Raw genomic sequence first — 22772 nt, 5'->3', positions numbered from 1 at the left:
ATGATTTTCTATAATACTATTATTATTAATATGCTGTCCATTAGTGTAGCAGTCCATTTGCTGTTGAAGTTATGTGAAATCTACATTTGAAAACTCAATCAATTTAGACTTCACATGAAAAGTATAAACAGAGCCTTATAGATGGAAAGTTCATGATATTAAATGAATATTTAAAGCTATATGCAAAAATTGATTCCTCAGCAAAATATTTGCAGACTCAATTTTGTAAATGAGACTGTTCCATGCCTATGAAATTGGAAGATACTGAACCATTTGGTTTATCTGATTCATGACAATTTGTTTATGTAAATACAACATGTTTCAGGAACCTAGAAATATACTAACTTCTTTGATAATTTCCTGCTAAAACATTCCCAAGTTAATTATGCTGATATTTTTAATGTAGGTCCATCCTGTTTCCAATTTTGCAGTCCAAAATATTATTTATCAGTTTCAGAATATTATAATTTTGTTGAATTTATTTATCACCCTGTGTTTTTATTTAAATCATTATTTTTTTATTTAAAAATATAACTATAAAAATTATCAAATGAAAACTTGGAAAAAGATAAAATCATTTGAAATAATAAAATTTTCATTTGGGATGTGTGTAGTGTAGGTATTGAGTAATACAGAGAAATTAAGACTAGCCATCACTTGATACTTGTTGAATGGGTATTGTGAGCATGGAACTCATTATACTTTCTTCTTTATTTTTATATATATTTGAATTTTTTTCTAATAAAAATTTAGTTTCTTTTGCAGTTGGCAGTAATCAAAAGGATGCAGAGAAAAATAGTTATAATGAAAATTTTTCTATATGGATTATTTTTTCATTATTTTTTTAAAAAAATATTTTTCAATTACAGCTGACATTCAACATTATTTCATATTAGTTTCAGGTGTACAGCATAGGGGTTAAACAATCATATACATATGTTACATAGTGTTCCCCGGTATTTCAAGGACCCCCTGGCACCATACACAGTTATTGCAATATCGCTCTGCTGTACTTTACACCCCCAGGACTCTTTTGTGACTACCAATTTGTAGTTCTAAATTCCTTCACCTTTTCCACCCTGTTCCTGTGGCTTTGATGTGTTTTCACTCTTATGCAGTTTTGGGTGTGGCCTTAATGTTGTACATTCCTTGTCTCAGGTTTGACTCCCTGCTTAAAGTCATGTGTTTTTTAAAACTGAAATGCTATACACAAACAGATGCCATATCCGATCACCTCTGTATGTATCCTCTATAGATTTGAAGCCGATATTTTGGGGGAGCAGATGCAAGTTGGCAGACTTATTGAAAAACATTTTGTTTTCAATTGTTCATTTCTAGTGACATGCCGTTCACATAATAGTTTGTGAATTAATATAAATCGACTTAAAAGCTTCAGGTCAAAGAAAAAAATTAATTAAATTTCAAGGGACAAACAACATCTTACTTTTATAATCCTGAGATTTATCTCCATTAAAATCATTCCTTTGGGTGTGGACATTGTCTGTAGAACCAACCCTTTGAAATAACACCTTTTACCTGGAACAGTATCTTTTTTTTTTTTTAATCTTTATTGATTTCAGAGAAAGTAAAGGAGAGAGAGAGAGAGATAGAAACATCAATGATGAGAGAGTCATTGATCAAGCCCGCAACCGGGCATGTGCCCTGACCAGGAATCGAACCCTGATCGCCTGGATCCCAGGTTGACACAACCGCTGAGCCACGCCCTCCCGGGCTGGAACAGTATCTTTAATGCCTCAGCGTGCACTAGTGGATTGGTGTTTTTTTGTTGTTTTGTGTGGGGTTTTTTTGGTTTTGGTTTTTGGAGGGCCAGGAACTAAGGCATAGCAGGAAGAAGAGTCCACAGGGTATGAGCCTTTAAAACATACCCACTCAGTGTACACTCAGCTAAAGAGATACAGGATAAGGGCAGTGAGGTTGTAACTCTGCTGAGAGATGACTGATCTGTCCTCTGTGAGGACACTCAAACAGGGAACGCTGGGCAGGGGCATCATCTGAATCCTGTTCGCTGAGGGAGAAAGCAGCTGATACAGAAACCAAATGATTGATGGAAGAATTAAGAAGACATTGAGAAAAGCTCTCCATAGTTCACAGCTGTGTATATTGGGTGGCCCAACAGAATCTTAAGTGTAGAGGGATCAGTTAGGATAAGTAATCTAAAAATACATGAAGAAAAAGGGAAGATAGGAGGAAAAGCAAATGTAAAAATTCTATGACACTTTACTGATTTTAATTGTAAATTTATTTTTTTTAAATAAGGAACTACTCTACATTTCTCTGATATAGTGAGATCTTAAGGAGTAAATTGCCTGAGTACTTTAGGGCACTTTTGGTAATATTGGTAATATTTTAGATCTAACCTTTTATCCTTTCATCCACTTTTTTATTCACCAAATATTTATGAGGTGCCTACTAAACGTTAGTTATGTGCTTATAGGGTTAGAGCCATGTTTAGAAATATATTAGTTAAGAATTCGATAACTATAGGTAAATCTTGACAAATTATAAGACCATCTATTAGGTGTGACAAAAGAAAATCTAGCATTAGAGTTGGCATGGAGCTTTCCCCTAGAAAAAAATTAATAAATAATAATAAAGAGATCATAGATAGAATGAATTCTAAACTTAATTTTGGCAAATGATATTTTGTCTGGAAAATAAATATAGTAATAATGGAAATCATATATGTGAATCAAACAATACTTTTTATATAAAACAAAATAAAAATTATTTTCATAATCATAGTTATGACATAAATTAATAATTCTCTCACCAACAAACAGTAAAGATTGAATTCCAAATTGAACCTCTTTTGTTTGGCAAAAGAAAAACATGGAATCTGTGCTTATGACTCTTTGCCAAGTTATTCTGATGAAATCTTGTTATTTTAACTAGAATTTAATACAGGATTTGTCAAAAGTAGCTTTACAATTGTGAATATGTGAAACAGAGTTTATTCTTGTATTATTATTTATTAACTATTGTATTATTTTTCCATGGAAATAGCTGTAAACTTACTTTGCCCCACACTGTATTAAACTAGCTGAAATTAACATTTGGTGATAATTAAGATAGAATATATATGTGTATCATCTAGTACATTTATACCTAGCTAGTACATACACATAATAGGTCCTAAATAAATATGTGATGAATGAATGAGTGAAGGTCAGTATCTAAGACAAATGACCCAATCTTCCCCTATTGTTAAGTGATAATTCAGTTATTGAAAATTTAATAAAGACAATCTGGAACCACTACTTAGTGAAATGTGAAATGAGTCATTGCTTATTGAAATATTTATTTCCCTTTTTATCTTTCATGCCAATTAATAATATATTTAAATGTTTATCCGCTGTTTTTGCATTCTGTTTCTTTAAAGAGAAAATTCTGAACAAAGGGGGGAAAATAAACTAAACCAAAAAAAACTAAGACAAGAGGGAAGAAAGATTTAAAATGAAACTTACTCATTCCCCCCCAGTACGTTTCGTTGCCCCACCACATCAGCGGTAGAGGGAATGCGTCTTAAGTCTGAGACTAAAGCTGGAAATTGGTAGTACTGGGACTTATTCTCATATTAGTCACTCAGGAACCTTCAAAGAGCCACTTTAAGTCTAACAGTTTCATGCATTTCAAAGGACTGATTATGCAGAAATAATTTACAAAGAATTCTAAGATTTTCAAATTTAGTGCTAAACAAATGCAGAGTATTTCATGGTAAGTTAACAGTGAAGCAAAACAGTTTGGGGCAACTTTATTTTATCCTATTCTTTGGTTCAGTCATTTTATTTTTTTTTCTCAATAAGCTTAAGTCTCGGCAACCCTCTTAATAATTGTTTAATTCTTAACAATTCCGAGTGCTAAGGGCAGTGTTTCTTAGATTTAATTTTGCTTTTGTAATTTTTCCTTTTTAAGAAAGGTTTGTTGTATATCTTTCTGACAGTACTCCGTGTTAATTTATTTATCTTTTCTCTTTATAAGAGCCAGGGAAAGCCCCTGAAACCAAACAAGGAACTATAAAAATTGCAGCACAAGGTAAGCAATAAAACACTAAAAATTCTGTGGTTTTTTTTTTCATTTACATAGCACTGTATTTACAAAAGCAAAATCTGTTTATGGAAGAACAGCACCATCTGCTGGGTTATTATGGGAACCATTGCATTGTTGTGTAAAGATACACATTTCAAGTATTTATTTAGTAATTGGAGAAAGCATGACTAAGACAAATGCAAAATTTGCAGAGGAACCACTGAAGGACCCGGGAATTAGTATCTGCTCCAAGTTTCAGTCATTGAGCTTTACTTATATTTTCAAAAATAAGCCATAGGTTGATCGATAGATGGGTGGACAGGTAGATGATATATAGAGATATACCAATGATACACAAATTTTCCGATGTTTTCAATTATACCTTGTAATTTGTGTCATATTAGAAAAATATGTCAGAATGTTTTAAAATTAGTATCACTTCATCTATATACCAAGACTGCAAAATTAGTTTCCAGGTATAATTACAAAATAATCACCCTCACTTTTATGAGCCATCTGAGAAAATGTATGTTTTCATTTATTAATATATTTGGGGTATAAGAGTGGTGTTTTTAAAGAGAACTCTAGGACACTATTGATTCTTCTGGTCACCAGTTTGGGAAAAATACTTCTTTAAAATAATTTTCCTATGAAGCTAGTTTTTAGCTATCAGCTGCAATCACATTCTTTGAGAGAGCTGTTCTAACTCTAGTGACCCAACTCAGGGGAATGGAATACAATGAGTTCTGTTACCTTTACGCTCAAGCCATAAGTAGCAATAAGATGAAAGTATAAAGAAAGAGTACAAGTGTTCTGCTTTTGTCACCGATGAAAACTTTACACAACACACTAAGGGAGGAAAAGGTAAAATATTTATTGGAGAAAATATTTTCTCTCCTATGCTACATTATACAATATTGAACAATTAAGGAGATACGTTTAGGTTATGGCACATTTGTTTCTGTGCAGAAGGCCCTTATAACAGACTTCTTAGCGTCTGACATGATTGCATCTGACCAAAAATTTTCTGTTATATTTAATCCTGGACCCAGCTACATGCAAAATCATCCAAGTATATATTGGCAAAATGGATTGGCTAATCACCACTTGACCCAACACTTGTTTATAAGCAGTATATGAAAGAACGGTTCAGAGCTATGATGTAAGGTTTTCAGTTTTCTTTTGATTATCAGGTTGTTCAAGAAAATTGATTCTTCTTTAGAAGAGTTCTGATAGAGAGGGTAACAAATATTATGAAAGGTAGAAGCAGGGCAAATATTACTATCACTTCTGTATTTTATATTCATGAAAATGCGGCTCACAGTGCATTCCTCAAGCAAATGACTACTAGCTCAAGGAATCATGGCGGTTAAGGTATATATATTCTGATAAAAAAACACAATCACCTGTTTTGACTGAGGCTTCTGAGGGTCATGGTGGAAATGGAACTGTGATTTGAGGCAGGAATTTAGTGTTATTTCAGCCTCATAATAGAGGAGCTCAAGGGGAGGAAATTGGAGAGATAATGTGGGCGATAGGCTCTTCCCTTTTATATTCCAACTATGTTTGACAAGGCAACCTCAACTTATTTTTCAGAATAAAGGATTTATTGTTGAATGAATAGTAACCTAAAGTTTCAAAAGCTTGTTAGAACTATTATTTTAAGAAAATTAGATGAAAGTGTTGATTAAGCACCGTGTACAGGCAAGAGTTAGGGTTGGACAATTACTTATTAATTTGACTTCTTATCTATGTAACAGTATATTTTTATTCATTTCTTGCTCTATGTTTTTACCTCAACTTTTTAAAGACCTTCTTATAAAATAATATTTTCAGATTTTTTTAATTTCAGATTTGGATAGGTTAATTTGTACATAAATATCCACTGAATTTATGAATACATGGACTACATTCTCATATTCCCAGGAGTATCCTGAGAAATGGTCATTTAATATGTTTTAACACTATTTTCTTTCCCTTATTTCAGCAGCAGCTAAAAAAGATGAAAAGAAGGAAGGTATGTTTTATGAAAAATTCGACTATGCCCTTTGTGTGAACAGTTTAACAATATTCAGAGTTGGGTTTTGACTACCATTTTGTCTGTATTTCCTTTGGATAATGAATCTATTATGTGCATATATTTTACAAAAATGTGATTTTTCTACCTCACCTCATGTAAAAGGGTAAGCTGCTTTTTTAAAGTAACTTTAGTCTTTCCTAAGATATGAGTGTATAACATAACCTCTCAAAATCTTAGGCCTCCTATTCCATTAGCAGTTTTATCACATTTCAAAAATATGCAAAATACAGACCCATTCTCTTATATCAACTGACACTGACAAGCACCCGTTACTTCGTTAAGTTGTACAGAATTCATAGTCCAACCACTACACACCACTTCCCTTTGTCAGGGTGTCCTGATTGGAAAAAAATAAAGTACTGCTGGAGTCAAGTCTATTGCAATAGGAGAAATGAAACTTTCCTCTCAACTGGAACAAAAGGGAAAGTGTTTAAGTTCTGGATGAGCTAGTGCAAAGGTCCTGGAAGGTGTTGGTGAGGTTGGGGGTGGGTGGCCAATGGGATTTGGCCGCCTGTTCTACTAATTGTTGCTTATTGAAGTTAAGTTTCTTACCCCCCCACAGAGGCTGGGACAGAGGGACACTATCTCCTTTGATGATTACCTTTCAAAGGGATGTCCCATAGGTCTTGAGCAAGGTATTTCTGGTTGTAGAAGATTTATATTTCAAAGGGACAGAGAAAGAATTGATCATGCAAGCTTTCTAAAGTAAATGCTCTAACAAAAGGGAGGTCAGGGGCTTATAGCCAAGAAGAAATCTGTTTAAGTTTAGTCAAACTGATGGGAATGTTAAGGCCATCTCAGCCCCTGTGATTCTGTTTAGACAGGTCTCTAGTTATCAGCACTGTTTATTAATCTAGGCTATTTTCTCAGTAAAAATAACTTGTAGATATAAACAACCACTTCTAACTCTGAAAAATTACAATTATATTCTAATTATTGTTTATATAATCTGAGAAAAATAAGAAAGCAAGTGTTATATTTTATATTTAGTGCCATTAGAGTTTTATGTAATCATAATGGCTTGGGAGTCACATTCTGCTTCTATTAAACAAGGATCTTGTCCGGCCAGCGTGGCTCAGTGGTTGAGCATCAATCTATCATCCAGGACATTGTGGTTTAATTCCTGGTCAGGGAACATGCCTGGCTTGTTCCCAGAATATAATAGAATAGGCTTAAACTCAGCTACTCTAGGCAGTCATTTGAGTTGATGTTTCCTGAGTTTCTATTTCTATTTCTGTATCTCCTGTTAAGCAGAGCAGAGACATATATAGACATAAGCTTTTCAGCTCTTGTTTCTTACTTTCTATCATCTCAATAAAGATCACAGATATATTTTCCACAGGGAGAGGGAAGATGTTTGTTCGAATGAGGCAAATTCATAACAAATCACCAGACACAATTTGGATTTTCAACATTATCTTACACAAAGTTTATTTCTACTCAGGTTCAAACTTTTTGGATATCTTTCAAAGATACTAATTACTGACAACTTTCCTGGAGAAAGAAAAAATGTGAAGTGCTTTGGGAATTTAATTATAATGTACTTGAGAAGTTCTTTTGTTGGTGAATTTTAAAATACAGAAACAAAAGTGCAAAACAACTTCCTTGTTACCAAAGATGATCTGTGCATCAGACCTCAAAAGGTTTCTTGCATTAGTGAGCCCTGAAAATTTGATTTTCATGCGGAGATCTTATCCCAAGCTTGTCTCATCAAATCTCTTAACAAGAGAGACCCTCGGCTCCATGAGCTTTGCCCATCAATTTTACTGTTCTTGGGAGTTCGGGCCTCAAAGTGACCATACCTTAGCCTGAGTGGAATGACATTATTGAATAAATGTTCAACTGAGGTCCTGCTTTGATAAGCCTTTTTCTACTGAAGTTTCCCCTGTATACCACTCTTTCTCCCTAGTCAGATGCTTTCCTTATGATCGATTAGCAAGTATTCTGTTTTACTTCCCATTAGGTTCTCAACATCTAAGTCCAGATAACATTGTATTTTTCTCTATAAAATGTGCTTATTCTCTATCCGTTCTTATGTAATGGCCCCGCTGTCCTTATAGTCGTTAAGACTCAAATTCTGGTGTAAGCTTTAATCTTTTTTTTACCTTTGCCTCTGACAATTAGTCCTTCAGAAAATTTAAATTGCCTGCACTCTCTTTTGTTTAATTCTTCCTAAAATAATTAGGAAAGCTAATCTTCACTCACGGCCTTCAGTCCTCAAATTGTGACCTCACGCTGATATTACAACTTATGTGAACCAAGGAAATAAACTCTGAAATCAGAGGTTCTCAATATGTGGTCAAGGACTTCCAGGGGTTACTGAGACCCTCTCAGCACTTTTGAAAAATTTAAATTATTTTTATAAAATTATGAAGTCATCATTTCCCTTTTCTACTTTCATCCTTCCATGAATGGGCACTGGAGTTTCCCAGAGACTATATAACGTGTGATATTGAAACAGAATGAATATAAAAGCAGATATGTAAATCCAATTGACTTCTCAGTAAGCCACGTATTATTTAAAATTAGAAACATAAATTGATAGAACATACATAAAAGCTGTTTGGGGTTCTAAAATTTTTAGGAATTAAAAGGAGTCCTGAGATGAAGAAGTTTGGAATCTCTGATCTAAATAATTATCTTGCCTATAATATTTTCTTCCAAAATATTGAATTGGCTTCATGAAATTGTTTATGTCATTATCTATTTAAAATATTCAGTGACTCCACACTGATCACAGAAGATAGTATAAAGGCTTTAACCTGCAATTCAACTCCCTACAGTCTGTTTCTGGACCTCCTTTCATGCACACACCTAGGCAAAGGCAAAGGCAAAGCCAAGGCCTGAATAGTTCCACCTGTAAAGATACAATAAGCCTTCCTGAGATTGAGAAAATCATGATCAGTCAAAGCAAGAGTAGCCAAAGGTGCCAGGTCTTCGTGGTCCTTGTTCCACACACCAAAATGATGATACCTAAAGAAAAGAGCCTAGATAATGCAACACAAATTAGGGACACTTCATTGCTGAGGAGGCAATTCTAGATTACAGCCAACTGGTTTTATGGTCAGCAGCTCTGTTACAAAGGGTTCTAGGAAGGAGAACCCAGGAGGTAATGAGAAGAAAACTCTCACGAGAGCCTCTCAGGAGAGGTAGGTAGGCACGTGGGAGATGGCCTCATGGCAGTTCCTCACAGCCCCATACCCTCTTATGTTCCAGAGGATGGAAAGGCACCCTATCAAGACTCAAATTAGCTGTGATTCAGCCTGTGCCTGCTTGGCCTGTATGGATAAGTGCAAGACCACCACAACACCATGGAGCAGCCTTTACTCTACTTCCACTCAGTTTCTTCCTTTATGTATCATATACTTCACCTATTCTAAGCCACTCTCAATTTTACACATATAATGTGCTATCTTGCCTTTGTTTCTGCAATTATCATAGCAGAGCTTACCCTTTCCTTTTCCTCTATAAATATTCAATGTTTTCAGGGCTCATAAAAAATTCTCCTTCCTCTAAGACATCTGTCTAACCCCCCAATTACACATACATTCTCTTTCATTTATAATCTCCCATCAGAGTTTATAACTCCCTGCCATCATTCATGTCTTGCCACCTTGTGTATCATATTACTTGTATTCATTTTCCTTCTACTCTTATTGACTTTTGAACTTTTGACTAAAAAAGGCATGTTTTATTCACTTTTATCTCCTACAAGGACTAACACATTTCCTCAGTTCTCACATCATTCAACAAATATTTATTCTGTGAATGAATCAGTAATGTAAGACTCGAGATAAATATAATTGCCATAGGAATTATGAAGAGGTGCTTAATTTTTCACGTCCCAGCAAAGAAAATTCTTTTTTATTATTGGGAGTTATAATCCAGTGAGCTTTTTAGGGCTGGGAAATTACAGTCAGTTGTTGTCAGTTTCATCCAGATGTATTTGATCACTAACTGCTATTTGGGCTGTGCTAGCAGGTCTTGGTAGATCTCATTCAGTTAACCTTAGCTTCTGGATGAATTCCCACACAGGTTATCTTCTGAAAGATGCAGCTCCATTGAGAACTAGTCAGATTAGATTTAGTTTCCCATAACTGCAATAAGAGCAGATAGAGTAAAATGCATGTGAAAACTAGTCCCAAGTTCTAGGGCTTCAGAATTGAGATTTGAAGAGGAATCCTGTAGAAAAACAATGCAAAATATCTGGTTTTTTTATTGAATACATATGTCAGTTGGGTGAGTTTCACAAAGTAGGTGGGGTACTTCATCACCAACATTAGTAGACTACCAGAGAGTTAATTTTTCCCTTCAATGTCAATTGGTATTTCATTTCCCTCTGGCATCACTTATGAACATAATAGACCATACCTGGTACATTACTAAAGATGAGTGAGTGATGAATTGAACAGATTGCAAACACATCACTGCCTTTAAATAACAGCTGCTGAGCCCTCAATGTTCTTAATAAAAGGCTTGTTCAGATTATTGGGCAGACGGTTTTTAAGGAAGTATAGTCACCAACTAAGCCTTTATGATATTTTTAAGCCATTCGACAGAGTGCTGAGAGCGCATAATGAAGTTTAATAGCATGAGTATTAACTGCTGGTACTTACAGCTCTTCAGAGTCAGAATGTGATCTTTCAATTGCAAGCATTATATTTTTTGGTAGCCCAAGTATTTTACAAGTATTCTACTGCATTGTTGGCTACTAACCAAAAGACAAACTGTTAGTGAATGTCTACTGTTCTAGGATCTAAGCCATATAATTGCCGGCCAGAAAAGCTTATCTACCTTTTTTAAGTAGCAATTTGTAGTTCATTGTTATGATTCTAATTTCACTAATATTCAGAGAATTTCAAAATTCAGTTGCAGAAGAGGTAAAAGAAATAACACAGAATATAAGAAATAAAATATTCTAAGAAAAAATCTAAGTTAAGATGCCTCCATTCTAAAATAAATGAGGCCAAAAACCTATTTATTATTTATTTGTTTGTTTGTTTATTTATTTATTTAAATATATCTTTATTGATTTCAGAGGGAGGAAGGGAGAGGGAGAGAGAGAGAGAGAAACATCAATGATGAGAGAGTCATTGATCAGCTGCCTCCTGCATGCCCCCTGATGGGGATCGAGCGGCAACCCCAGGCATGTGCCCTGATCAAGAATTGAACAGCGATCTCCTGGATCATAAGTCAATGCTCAACCACTGAGCCATGCCAGCTGGGCAAAACCTGTTTATTTTAAAGTGATAGGAACAGATAGTCTCATGGCCTGTATACTAGAAATAACAAATTTCTCAGATCTAAGCCAAATACTCAAAAGACTAAAAATAAAATAGATGTCTGCAGACCACTGAATACACTTTACTAAACAGCAGTTAATAGGCATAATGATGTGTTCATTAGTAACCCATGAGCCAACATCCACTAGTTTCTTTTCCATTACAATAGGAATAATAGAATGTTTGTATTGAAAATGTATTGATTATTCAAAGAGAGTGCAACATATTTCACCTGGACTGCTTGAGACTGAACACATGAAATAATTGCAATTAAATGTATGGATACCAACTCATCTTCATGGAAACAGACCATGTATTTGTTAGTTTGGTTTTCTATGAAAAGATTATTAGCTTCAATGGTACAATGTAATCTCTATGCAAATTATATATGGATTTTTTTCATATTTTTCTATATTTTATACTTCAAAAAGTTTCTCACTTCCTACCTCATTCCATCTAATATTTATCCTCTTAAAAAGTTCTATTTTAGCCCTAAATTCTAAAAATATATTATGTAATCAACCCATTTTGTTGAAAATGATTTTAAGGTGAATGAACCTTTAGGTGTGAACTAATCAGTTGTTGATTTAATTGATCTGCTTTATCAATAATTTATCTTTGTGTTTTCAGATTCCAAGAAAACAAAAACACCTGCAGAAGGTATTGGAAATATTTCCTGATTCTGTCTTATATTTGATGAACCCCCGATTAGCATTACTTTTTAAAGTGTTAACATAAAAGAAAAACTATATACTTGGGATAGAGGAGGGAGAAAAATATTGAGATTGAAAGAGAGAATGAAAAAAAAAAAAACACAAAAAAGAGTTGAGTCTTTCTGACAATACAGCTATGAGAAATATTTGGCAGTAATAAAAAAATAAAACTGTATATGTTCAACTTTCACAGTAATTGTTTTCAGAGAAATGTTTGCTTGACCAAAAAAAAAATTGGACAATGCTTAGTACCAAGCATTTATTTTACTAGAAAGCATAAATTCAATTAATCTTGGATACACCAGCATCAATTAAGAAACTAAATTATTTCTTTGTGTTGAATATAATCGTAACTCATATGTCAAGTATACCTATTTCTTCTGTATTGATTCATATATATTTATGTGTTCACATGTGTTTTTTTGTGTTCACATGTATTTATGAAGATTGCAAAGTATAAATTATTTAAAGTGGTTAAAGAGTATAATCCTAGGTTAATTCATTGTCAAACAGTATTTCTCAATCAAATTAAGGACACACTATGATAATCAGCAATACTCTCAGAGCAGCACTCACTGTGAACTTTAAGGGGAGAGGACAAGGGAGCGGTTGAAATATGATGGCCTAATCAGCATGTTGAGGGAGTAAACTTTATCTTTAAAGGTTTTAAGAGCAATGGTTTTCTGTTTATATTTCTTTCAACAGAACAACCCAAGGGAAAAAGTAAGGAAATGCATGAAAATGTGTATTTTTTTCTCTGTTCTGCTACTATTGGCCTGCTGGCACATGTAGACTTGCAGTTTTGAATCTCCCTTTTCTACATTTTATGCATGTGAACTATTTGTTGTTTTTGTCAGGATGAAAGAAAACACAACCTGGGGTGGGTCAGAGTGAACTGAAAGGCATGTAATTATTCTTAGAGTTCTTTTTCAAACTCATGTAGTCATCTGATATTATCCACAGCCTGGTAACCTAAAATACAACTGCATCCATTAATCAAAACTACATTATTTTGGTGTGAATTTAGTCTCTATAATCTGGTTAGTTCTATCCTTAGAAAAGACTGAATAGAAATTATTTTACAGGCCAGTTTTACAACTTCTTTTCTATTTATTTCTTATAACCCAAAATGTTTTGTCATGATCCCATGATTTATAGTATTTTGCCTATAACATGATTTTTCCTCCTACAAGTGCTACTATGAGCTTTGTGGAATACCATTGCTTGAGATCCGTACCTTAGCATCACTGTTGCTTTAATACACAGTATTAAAGCTGTTTGCTAACAATTCAGTAAAGCCTTGAGATTGTGTCCTTTGCAAATATATACTCTTCTCTAAAGAAAATAGGTTATAATGAACAAATGGAAATAAAAAAACTTTACCTTCACCATATTCAGTTAGCCATTAGAAATCATCACATTTCTGGGTATATAGAGCTTTTTAAAGATCCTAGTAATATTAAAAATATGCTTTAAAATACACACCAAACTAAAAAAATATTTATGCATGATTTGGTCCTGCAAAAGGTCAGGACACTGAGAAAGCCTATGTCATAAAAATGCTCTAAAATATCCTGTGGAGAGAATCATGAAATTATACTACAACTCAGCCAGGGGGAGCAATCTGTCTATAAAGAAGGATGTGAAGTGTTCTTTCAGTCTCAGATTTATGTGTGTGCAAAGCTGGAAGCTGCTGATCAGCTCTGGCAGATGAGTACAGAAACCACTCTATAAACCATTGCACCACAGGAAAATGAGAATGAAAAATGGTATTAAATTATGCATATATATATATATATATATATATATATATATATATATATATACATATATGTATACATAACCTTCAAGCCCTCACTTTATTGCAGTCTATATGATTTAAAAGTTCCTGCAGACATGCTGCAGCTCTTTGACAATCTTTGGGGCTTTGATGTAGTTAATAAATAGAGAAGCTCTCTTAGAAGTTCGTTTACATCTCAACTGCTTTCCTGTTGAAAAGGTCTGTGGTTTTTGACTTGGGCACTAATAGGGAGAAGAAAAAGATTTTACTTCTAAACAACTATTAATTCTTTTGAAATTAACATATCTGTTCTGATTTACCAACAAAATATGTTTTTATTATTATTGCATCTTTGAATTTGTTTGATTTAGTTATTTTTGTCTTTAAAATTGCTTCATTCAATTATACATCTCCAACCCTATATTCTTATTTTGCTCCTACTTTTCTAGTTAACACAGCTGAAGAGGCTGTACTTTTTTTAGTTTAAAAGTAAATCATGTCATGTAGTGGAAACAGGGAGAAGAGTACACGAGATCTTCCTTTACATATTTTTGATAAATTCTCGTGACTTATAATTTTTTCAAAAGACAAAAAGTAAAAAGAAAGAACTCAAAAAAGTCATTCATAGGCATGATTTTGAAGATCCTGTAGCATTAATGTTTAAATTTGTTTAAATTTATCAAGGGTAATTTAAAAATTATTGAATTATTCCATATAATAAATGTTCTCAATAATCTTTTCTTACATGTTGTTCCAAATTAGCACAGTATTTCCTTCTTTGATATGATTGAAAGGCCCTGTGAAATCTCACATTTCAATGGTGTTTGATTTTGTAAATCTGCTTTGACTATTTTTTTTTAATTGTCATCACTTTATAGAGTTCTTACAAATGTTTTCTCATTGGAGTTTCATATCAGTCATAAATTAAGCTATACATTTAATTCTTCATGTTTTCCAGACAGCTTTTGGTAATGTTATTTTGTTTAATTTTGCTCAGTTGCCTAAACTTCCTCCTTTGACTTGTAACACTTGGTCAATCCATTTGTTTTGTTTTCCTGCCTGCATGCTATCTTAGGAGTGAATAAAAGAGTCGTTAGACCTTCCTAACTACAGGCCTGATTAACAAAATTGTACACTTCAGAGACTGATGAGATGGACATAAAAGATTCAATGATACATTATATTTCTAAAATATAGTTCTTAGAATTATTTCAGCATAAACAGCTTCTAGTCTTCCAAATGTATTCATTAAACAAAATGAAGAAATCTCTCCATTCTTTTTTTTTAAAAAATGAATCAATGTTATGTTGAAACTCTTCTTGAAAATTCTCTTTTAAATTAAGTCTACAGGCTTGTCAAGGCAAAATAAGTAAGAACACAGACAATAGCATTTTATATGAATTTAGTACTTGTGCTTCATATAAAATCAGTGCTTATTATAATATAAATGTCAGTTTATTCTTAAGGCCAGAATATTACTTTGTCTTGTGCAATATTGACAAAAGTAGGTTTTTAGAAAGAAACACTGTCTAAAAAAAACTCTATAAGAAACATTTGTCCTATAAACACAGGAATGTGTTTTGCTTCCCTCTGAAAATTCTTAGTCTGTTTTACTGTCCTAAATCTGCCTCAGCAAACCTTTGTCTTAGCAAAACAAATATCTCTTCAATATAAGAAGATATCACCTTAGGAGTCAATATGAAATCTGTCCATCTGCATCTGAGAATTATTTTAAAACAGCTACAATAATTACCCTTTGTGCTTACTCTTACCCCAAATTTATTTTATGTTGATATAATAGCAAATTTATTTTTTTCCATCCTTTATAAACCTTATTTTAGTTTTCTGGTTTATTATCCATGAAAAATTTTAATTCCTCTAGTATTCAGAATATTCCCATGCTGTTCTGTGAGGCAACTCTGTGAAGGGAAATAGAAGGGAAGACTTGTTCTGAATACAATATTAGTCTTTTTACGGCAGTTATTATTACTTGCTGCAATCTTTCATTAGAAGATACGTTTCTTTGGGATAATACAGTTAAGTTGGGACACACAAAATTGGAATAATAAAGATAATGTTAATAATATGTTTCAGAACAGGAAAAGAAAGAAAAACATACAGAACCAGGTAACTGCTTTTAAATGCCTCTATCTTCTTAATTTCAAGATATTATTTAATTTGCAATTGAATCCTGAATTGTGATCAAATAGCATGAAATGTTGACTTTTTTCTTTTCTTGCTTGATACAGCAAAACCACCAAAAAAAGAACATTCAGGTGAGTCAGACCACTGTTACTGAGTTCTTTCTACTTGATGTCCCATGTTTTTTAATGCTGCATCCTCAGACAGGCATGAGGACCATGACAGGAAAGGGCAGGAAATTCTTCTATCACCCAGTCTTTTGTCCAACTTCTTCACATAGAATTAACACTAATGAAATTTTAGAAAATGAAAGACAAATAATATGTTACACTCTTGCTACTCAATGTATTCTGTGAACCAGTAGCATCAGAATCACCTAAAAGCTTCCAGGGTTGGGGAATGTTCGGCCCTTGGGCCGTATAAGGCCCTCAAGATCATTTGGTCTGGCCCTGCCAAGGAAACAGCAGGTGGGACTCGAAATTCAATAAATCTAGGAGCTTTTTTCATAGAAACAGTAATTTTGCATGGTCCTTGAATGATGTTATAAATATCCAAATGGCCCTTGGCAGAAAATTGTTTCCCACCCTATCAATCTGGCCCCATTGCAGGCCTGCTGAACCAGAATCTGCAACCTCCTCAGATCCCCAGTGGATTCATCTATGCAGTGTCTGAGAAGCACTGTTTTACAGTTTAATGTAAAAAAAATAAAAATAAAACACTTTCTGTAAATGCATCTGATATTGCTTTGCTTTAAAAATATGAAATATTAAATTCCATCATATAGTCTCTCCTATTCTAAATGTTACTTAATGACATTTCTTAAGTACTCAGGGAAGTTGCAATGAGAGTAGAGTAGATTTTCCCCTCAATATATTTACAGTCTAATAGTGAAAAAATTGAATTGGGAATCAGACAGCCAAAAAACAAACATAAAAACAAACAAAAACTAAAAATGCAGTTGGTATAGTTATCAATAGTTTTCTAAAAGGTTTCTAGAGTTGCACTTGCCCTCTTAGTTGTTTCAAATGAAAATTCCTGAAAAATTTTATTGACCTTATTTTAAAACATAATCTGTTGATTTTGCCTGACAAACTTCTACTCAAGGAACTTCACTGATTTTTTTTTTTTTTTTTTTTTTGGTGTATGTGTGCAATCATAGCCTAAATGTCCAGTAGTCACTCTTGCTTTTTTGTTGTATTTAAATGAAAATAGTATTTACTCAATATTATGTAAGTAACCATGCAAATAAAGCTCAACTATATTCTTACCCCTTCCATAGACTGCAAATAGCCACAGGTTTGAAGTCATATTTCACATTCTTCCAAGTTTGGAGTCTTCCTCAGACAACCCAAATCCATTTAGGTGTCTCTCTAACTAGTTCTCATAGTATCATCTTTCTTTTATAAAAACACTTAATATACTGTTATAATCATATTACCTTTTCTTTATTCACTTTAAATAGCCAGAATTTAGAAGATTAGAATTGAATTTTATATCTTGATTCCCATAGTGTTTATTATAAAGTCAGGCACATAGTAGGCACTTGATAATGATTGATTGAATGGAAAGAGAAATATCAAATAGGAAAATCACATTTATTTTAAAACTTTAAATATGAATGACTCAAATAATTTACAATATGAAATAATCACATATTTAACCACTTCACATTCACATTTGTTTTACTTATCCTTTCAGAAGGAATATTTTTGTTTATCTCAAAGAAAACAGATTATATGTTCAGGGGTAACATTCCCACAAGTGGGCCATATCACATATTCTCACTTACGCACATATACAGAAAGGTAAAACAGATCATAGACATAGAAACACAGAGAAGCAACAGAGTGACTATTGGTGTAATCAGTTTCATGAGTTTTAATAGATAAACATTATTGTCTAGTATTGAAACTGACAAAATACAATAATTTAAACTCCTTAAAATTATTATCTGCTCATTCTATGGTTTGATGATAATGTAGCAACTTAGCAACTTAGCTTCCTTTTAAAAATTGAAACCCTTGTATAATCAATTCACTTCATTTTTTTCATACCATTTTATAGACTTTAAGGAAATGAATTGGCTTGTATATAAAAACAGATTCTTAGATATTCTAGAATGGAAACCAAAATGAGTAAGTTGTGAATGAGCATTCTATGTTTGTGGAAGGTATATGAATATGAAAAAATTATGGTTCATGGCATATATTTAAAGTACATAAAAGAAAATGGCACGGTGTTGCATTTTCTCTTCCTCAGACCTATTTTTTAATTATTTTCCAAGGTTATAATACAGTCTTTTAAAAAACAAAAATAACCTTAAAACTATGTTAGAGAGAGACGAGTAGATGTGTAATTAATTTAGACCATATTATATCTTGTCCTTAACAGCTGCCAGTGAAAAAGAAGCAAAAGCAAGTATGTTGAATAAAACTTTAAAGAAAACGGAGCATATTTCAGCAGCTTGCTCGTTTAAGTTCTCTGTTAGAGACGATGCTAATGCTAATTTTTAAAGTTGGCTCACCAAATATTTCTTGCTATGCTTATTTAATTTTTTGAAATAACATTCACAATTATTTAACCTTATATTTTCTGGGAATTTATTTTTATTAAAATTTATCTACAGATTTTTCATTTGTAAATGTTAATTTGTCCAGCTGATAACCCCTTTTTGAGTTGTTTGCATTTTCGTTTCCCATTCTGCAGAATGTTAATTGATCTCTTCACTCTCTTAAACACATCCTAGTTAATCTTTCTAATGATTAATCACTTGATCAAACCAGTAGGTAACATAATTTGTCACCTATTGTAATGTCATAGTTTCCCTTTTAATGTATGTACCCTCAGATTGTAAATATTGACTAATAACTATAATATACTATGGCATTTGCTTCAATAATAGTTTTGACAATACTCTTAGGGAGAAATGCTGATTACTTTGTCAGTATTTATTGATTCAATAAAACAAAAAATCAACAAGGAAAAAGTGACTCTAAATGACACACTAGATTGGATGGATTTAATTGACATTTACAGAACATTTTACCCCAAAGCTGCAGAATATACATTCTTCTGAAGTGCGCATGGAACATTCTCAAAGATAGACCACATGTTAGGACACAAAGCAAGTTTCTACAAGTTCAAGAAGATGGAAATCCTATTAAGCATCTTCTTGGATACTTACACCATGAAATACTATGCAGCTGTAAAAAAGGATCCCTTACCCTTTGAGACAGCATGGTGGGACCTTGAGAGTATTATGCTAAGTGAAATAAGACAGTCAGAGAAACACAAGTATCACATGATCTTACTCATATGTGGAATCTAATGAACAAAATAAACTGATGAACAAAATAGATCCAGAGACACAGAAGCATGGAACAGTCTGACGGATCTCAGAGGGAAGGCAGGGGGTTGGGGAAAGAATAACCTAAGAACTTATATGCATATATACATAACCCATGGACACAGACAATAGCGTGTTGAAGGCCTGGAGGGGCGTGTGCAGGGTGGAGGGGATCAATGGTGGAAAAAGGGGACATTTGTAACACTTTCAACAATAAAGATAAATCAGAACAAAAATAACCAACAAAGAAGTAAAACACAAGCATAAGCTATCTCCTAGTCATTTGACTTCTAAGAAAATTATTGCACATTTCAGAAGGAATATACAAGAAAGATCATACCAAGATTATTTATAGTAGCACAGAATTGGATATGACCTACTATCTATTGGCAGGAGAACAAATATATAATTTGTAGAACATGTATACAGTGAAATACTATACAGAGGTTAAATAAATCAACTACACGTACTCATATTAACATGACCCCTGTAAGAAGTTAAAGAGTGTATTTGGCCAAACAACAATTTCAAGAGGGCAGCTCCAAACCTGAGAAATGCTCAGGGACACTCTGTTGGTGGGTTATAAACCTCCAGTGCAGAGGTTTTTATAGAGAAATTAGGAAGCAAAGCAAACAAATTATTTAATTGGTTATAACATAAATTGCTATTTGGTAACATTTAGTTATTTGGCTGTTGTGATAGTTGCTCTTGAGTTTCATTTTTCTCAGATTTGAGAAAAATCTAGTTGACTTCTGGTTTTGGTTCATTCACATAGGCTACCAATGGGACTAGAGGGACTCCAGACCAATGGCCTCCTGGTTTAATGGTTTTAGCACTGCCTCTCAACACGATGTTTTGAAAGAAGCAAATTGCAAAAATTAAGCAATAATATACTTCAATTTATATGAATTTATCTCACTAAATAATGTAATTTAATCTATATAAAATGGCCTTGACTTTGTTTCGAGATAAATACATGGAATAAAAACTGCTTAGAAAAAGAAAATAATGTGAAATTTAGGTCAATGATTCTGAGATGAAGGGAGAGACATTCAATGATAGTTGGGCAGGTAATAGGTTTCAAAGACTGATAATACTGTATTTCTTAAGTCTACAAGGGGCTTCAAAGGTGGGCATTTTTTATTGCCATTCATAAAATGTGCACCAATGTAAATGCCTTTACACCTTTTATTTGTGTACCTTCCATAATTCAACAAGTTTTGAAAAGTAGAGGATGAGAAGATGAAGTGGTGACCTTGAGTGTAGCAGCCCTCTGGAGGCTGTGACAGATGACAGAGAGATGAGGGAGTTGGCATGGCCGGGATGCAGAAGGAAGGCTGTGGTTTTCTGAGGCTATAAAATGTGACATATTGTGTTTCTAAGCTGATGTGAAAGCATCCGTGAAGTGGAAAACGGATGAGGTAGCAGATAGAAGCAATATTTGGAAGAACAAAGGCCTTGACTAGGCAAAAGAAGATGGGATGCAGGGCAGAAATGGAAGGATTGGAATGAAATAGGAGCAGGGACTGATATTCTTTTGGGACTGGAAAGAAGACAAATGGTGCCAGTATGTGCCTGAGATGTGGTGAAAAGATGAGGCAGGCTCATCTGCTCCTATTTGTTTTCTATAAATTTCCCAACAGCAACTTGCCTCTCCTCTGCAGGATGTTGGAAGTTTGAGGAGGGAAAAGAATTCTGGTAAAATTTTACCAGCTCATTCTTATTTTATTATTTTCCTATGAATAAGAGAAAATTTCAACTTTAATTAGCCTTGATTTGAGGCCCAACATTTGGTACTAGGATCAGCATTTCAGATTATGTCGTAAGGGCAGCTCTCCTGTCTTCCACACTAGGTATTCAGAGAAGCTCCAATTACGTCTTTTGGCCTTTTTAATTCTTTTTTTTTTTCCTCAAAGCAATTAATATTCAAATAAAATGTGTTATATTATGGCTAATCTCTTATACTATAAAGCTCATTGATTGAAGTCAAATACTGCTTGATATTCCCATAATTAAAGGCTAAACAAAGAAGGCCTTTCAAGTCCTCTTTACCATAACTCATATCATTTTAGATTTGACTATAAACTAATAAATTAGTATTCCAATGTATGTTATGGAATAAGCCACCTTTTTTTATGGTCACTGCTTATATAAGCTAAAATTTTAATATTGCATTGTGGTATCTTGGAAGAGAGTTTCTGTATTACTATTTAAAGAAGTTCATTGGTTTATAAAATTACAAGTGCTCTACAGTTTGTCTTTCTCTGCTGCTTGCTTTGCTCTCAGGCGCCACACCCATTTTATCTCTTGCACAGTTTGGTCTTGTCTGACTTACATTGCTATAAGATATCTACCTGGCATCTCTGGTATTTATTTCTCATTCTCTGATATCTGAATTTCCCAGAAACTGATCGAGCCAAAGAAGAGGTTGGTGCTGCCTCCACTAAAAAAGGTAAATGCAATTTAAGGAAAAAGATGTCATGACTAAAACTTATTTCTGCAAAGGTTTCTAACTCAGTTTATTGTTTGGTGCTTATTGAAGAGCTCTATTTATTGATTTTACTGTTTCTTTGATATGGAAACAAACTCACTTTGCACAAGATTTATAGTGTCTATATTAGCAAGGCTTTGCCTTCAGCGTTCTAACGCCAATAGTTTTATTCCTTTAGGGCCATACACTAAAACTAATAATCGCAGTTCAATTGCAAGTTAATTTTTGAAAAATTGAGGAAATGCAGTTCTTCGGGTTCAGTGGGGTCCCAATCACCTGGAGAGCATTCAGCTACAGGATATTGCCTTAGGTGGTTAGAGCTCAAACAAATGCAACTTTGATTAGGAGAACTTATATGAACAATGGTCATTTTGTGGAAGAATAATATCAAATTTAAAAATGTGTTCTTTACAGTGCTCACTTGGAAACACTTTGCTTTAAGAAACATATTGGGAAGTTTAGAATTTAAGTTTTCAAAGCTATTTCTCTTGTCATGTCTAATCAGAAGCAACTACTTGTATGATTATTGGAGACATATTTAAGAATATTTTTCTTTTATCACTTATTTTAATTAAAATTTTCAATGATGACATTATTGCAGACTTCCCCCATTTCTCCTTCCTTTGCCCACTTCCATCTCCCTCCACCTCCCCCTCCCTTGGCCTTCACCACATCATTGTGGGTGTCCAAGGGATATGCATATCTGATTTTCAACAAAGCCCTTCAGCTTCTTTATCTAGTCAGCCCCACTCTCCTCCCCTCTGGCACCTGCCAGTCTGGTTCATGTATCCATGCTTCTAGTTCCATTTAGTTTGTCACTTTATTTTCTTCATTAGATTCCACATATTAGATGTCACATATTAGATTACACGGTATTGTCTTGCTCTGACT

At 33.6% G+C, this 22772-nt stretch overlaps 1 protein-coding gene across 11 annotated transcripts in view; it reads left to right on the top strand.

Annotated features, from left to right (window-relative positions):
- Positions 1-22772, top strand: part of TRDN (triadin) — a 254186-nt gene that overhangs the window by 164776 nt on the left and 66638 nt on the right. For 4 of the 11 annotated variants that reach the window (XM_081140223.1, XM_081140221.1, XM_081140220.1 and 1 more), the window contains exons 13-20: positions 4000-4053; positions 6035-6064; positions 12040-12069; positions 12828-12845; positions 15997-16029; positions 16152-16178; positions 18436-18462; positions 21795-21842. In XM_081140223.1, coding sequence (XP_080996349.1) covers positions 4000-4053; positions 6035-6064; positions 12040-12069; positions 12828-12845; positions 15997-16029; positions 16152-16178; positions 18436-18462; positions 21795-21842 — 267 coding nt within the window. The remainder of the gene's footprint in view (positions 1-3999; positions 4054-6034; positions 6065-12039; positions 12070-12827; positions 12846-15996; positions 16030-16151; positions 16179-18435; positions 18463-21794; positions 21843-22772) is intronic. The other 7 variants (XM_081140219.1, XM_081140227.1, XM_081140222.1 and 4 more) reach the window with 6 other exon arrangements.

Source organism: Miniopterus schreibersii (genome assembly GCF_964146895.1).
Source record: "Miniopterus schreibersii genome assembly, chromosome: 6".
NCBI lineage: Eukaryota > Metazoa > Chordata > Mammalia > Chiroptera > Miniopteridae > Miniopterus > Miniopterus schreibersii.
The sequence above is the reverse complement of the archived record's forward strand: the minus strand, read 5'-3'. Positions and strand labels throughout refer to the sequence as shown.